This window comes from Saccoglossus kowalevskii, chromosome 1 (assembly GCF_978046115.1).
Source record: "Saccoglossus kowalevskii chromosome 1, keSacKowa6.1, whole genome shotgun sequence".
In the NCBI taxonomy this organism is placed as follows: Eukaryota; Metazoa; Hemichordata; class Enteropneusta; family Harrimaniidae; genus Saccoglossus; species Saccoglossus kowalevskii.
In genome coordinates, this window is record NC_140641.1 from 26,738,879 (window position 1) to 26,742,260 (window position 3,382).

General features: G+C 36.8%; 1 protein-coding gene across 1 annotated transcript; it reads left to right on the forward strand.

Moving 5' to 3' along the window:
* The first annotated feature begins 429 nt into the window (after positions 1–429).
* LOC146750814 (uncharacterized) lies at positions 430–1,782 on the forward strand. The gene has a single exon (XM_085497431.1). The coding sequence runs from the start codon at positions 430–432 to the stop codon at positions 1,780–1,782; it is 1,353 nt and encodes a 450-aa protein (XP_085353557.1).
* The last annotated feature ends 1,600 nt before the right edge of the window (positions 1,783–3,382 follow it).

The following is a 3,382-nucleotide window of genomic DNA, read 5'->3' on the forward strand; positions in this document are numbered from 1 at the left end:
CGGCTATGATGCCACCTGTTACAATTCAATTTAGGGCTCTGTATATTGAAATCTTATCGTCTATCATATTTCCGACGTGTGTGTTGTTCAAGAACTGCTAACGTATTAGGTACCATATGGTGGTGTTTTGTTTTCCAGTGTAATCCACGGTGATTGTTGTACTGTTCTCAGGAAAGCGACTAATGTGAGAGGAAACAGCTGTACTACAAATTATCATCAGTGATCCTTGTGTTAATATTTTCGCATAGTTGACTTCGCTGCTCTCTCATATTCACTCTGTATTTCCGCACTCTGTATTTCCGCAAAAATAATAACGTTCGTTATGTCATAGAAGACAAGATGACAAGGGTTTCGCTGATATCTGCCGCGATACTCATTTCTTCCCTGGTTCTAACCATCGCTTTATATACGAATATACGCACATTTATCATGAAGTACGGATATAGTGAACTGTTGCAAATGTCAAAACAAAGCACTGAGTGGCCCGAAGGTGCGTTACAGGAAAACATGTCCGAGAAGGATGTCAATTTCACAGGCATACCGCACTTCAATACCACTGTAACAAGAATTGGCAAGTTAACAGCGAAGTTGAATCAACTTCACATAACATTAAACATGACAAGACCCATGTTATTAGAAGGGTTTGCGCATAATGGATCAATGCATCGCCTACATTATATATTGGAAAGCGTATTAATTCAAAATCGGCCTCTCAAAATTGGTATTTTAGGATCATCTATCTCAGCTGGTGGCGGCCTTGGTGGACAGCAGTTTATTTATTCACGCGTATTGGAAGAATTATTACGACTCGTAATAAACCATGTTGAGATACATAGTGCAGCGATCGGCGCAACAGACAGTAGTTATTATAAATATTGTTTTAAAACACATATGAACGCAACGGATATGGATATTATTATATGGGAATTGGCTATTAATGACTTTTATGAACACATTGAACCAGAATCCCTAGAAGAATTGACGAGACTTATACTAGATCTGCCCCAAAAACCGCAGGTATTTTATCTTAACTTCGTGCATGATTTACTGTTTAAAATGCATTCATGTACTACACTAGAGAAAACTAGAAGCAAACCACTGTCTGTTTATTACGATATTCCATCTATAAGTTTACCTTCTGCATTGTGCAGTTTCCTTAAGAAAGGAAAGAGGGCGGGACTATTGGGCAGTGATGATTTGCATCCAGGACGTGTCCCCCATACAATGGCAGCCGTACTTCTTGCTCATCTGTTCGAACAGGTTTTCCGAAATATTACATCACGACTACAGATCAACCTTCACCATAACATTGAGAAACCACTGGCTCCCACACTCTTCAAAAGATCACAGACACTGTTTCCCCAATGCTGGTCATCAATGAGCACGAAAGAAGGCAACTTACATACCTTACAGCCAATTCGCTATGATATAGGCTGGAAGGTAACCCGTATGGAATATACAGTAGAAGATGACCGAACCGACAATAAAACATTCTGGATGTGTAAACGGGGGAATAGGACCATAGTATTCCCCGTCAACATTGAACCAGTACACGGAGTTGTGGCGTTCAATGTTTCTGTAGCGGTGTTAGGGTGCACAGTGTGTGGACATGCTAACATTACCATGGACTCTAAGCGAACGTTGAAAATTAATACATACGGGGATTGGAATATTCCAAAAATATTTCCTGTTGCAAGTAATGTGTTGCCAGGGTATCATAATATAACAATAACATCCTTGTCTAATGAACAAGTACGATTTATTGCAATTATGTATAGTTAAAATACAGTTGTTTGTGTATTATGAAATCAGTCTCATGGGTAGCTAATTTTCACTGATTATTCACTGAGACATATTTGATCAAAAACTTTACTCTGCCTCCACCCTTTTAAGTATTTCAGTATGTCTCATAGTCTAGCCCATTCGTGACAATGTTATTATATTACATGATATGGCGTATTCATTATTCAGGATATGCGTTGGCACCGGCGGTGATGGAACCCGAGAATGAAACACTTACAAAAAAGGTTATTAGACGTTATTAGACGTTTGCGTAGAACAGTTAAAAAGCTGCATTTTCATTCGTTTTTTGGCAATTTGCAATCATTCAACTTATTAGCATAATATTCCACACACAAAAATGGTGCTTCTGCTGGAAACCTTCTTGAAACATTCTTGAAAAGAGACATTATATAAAACAAAACAAATGCCACAACTGGTCATATTTATTTGTTCAACTTTAACTTATTGTTTACTATTGTTAATGTTTAATTTAACTAAACGACACAATAAAAATGTCAAATGGAAAATAATTCGTGGATATTTTAAACTCTTCAATTGTAATAATGTTTCAAAAAATATACGACCTTCATAGGCCTGAATAAATGTGATTCAAATATTTACATATCATTTTATCACACTCAATCAGTGAAATATTACGTAAACCCAATGCTCTGAGTATATCAAGTTTTGCTACAAACAATTACGGGTCACTAGTATAACAACTTGTCAAGTTGTGTATATAAGCACATAATAAAACTCTGGTGGAATTTTGATTGAACCTAACAATCGTATTTTATTATTACACACAGATGTTCCCTGCAAACACAATTCCGTTCATCTATATTCAAACGGTTTATGTTTCTTTTGTCATTACATCCTCTCCTTGTTTGGTTATGTTAGTTAAAAAATAGAGTCAACATTTTTGCAAATCGCTGATGGGGAGAATAATATCATGTGATTAAATGTACATTACACTGGTATACTTCCTCTTACTGACGAGAGTTATGACACTGCAGTAAGCACAGCCACATTTAACTGCATATATCCGCCCGCGCAAATCAGATTAAACGAAAATGCTTTAAAGGTCACGTATGGCAATCTTGTCAACCATATCAACTAACGGAGAGAGTGGTCAAGTTTGGCTGCAGTTAGTTTAGACACAAAATTAAGCTCCGTTGCTGTAAATGTCTTCTTGCATGGCCACATTAATTTCATTCCCAGCAATGTTTGTGATAATCTGTGTTCTCCTCTTTGCAAGGGCTAATGGATAATGTAACATGATACTTTTAGACTTTTTTGTCCAAATAATTCCTTTGTTAATGTTTGCTCAAATGTTTTTGCGGGCGCAGCAAAAAATGAAATTACATACCCACAACTCATTTAGTTACTTGTTTCCAAATTAGTAGTATTCCAAACAAAATGATCATGATATAATTTCTCAGTTCATGTAAACGTAATTATCAACACAGCATCGTGCGCGATACTTAACGCGTGCCTTCATATGGACGTTGCGTCATCGTGGCCACGATTCATGGAATCGTCGGTTTTATGAAATTTACATTTTTGTTTTCGAAAAAAGTTATCAATCAAGACTGGCTAC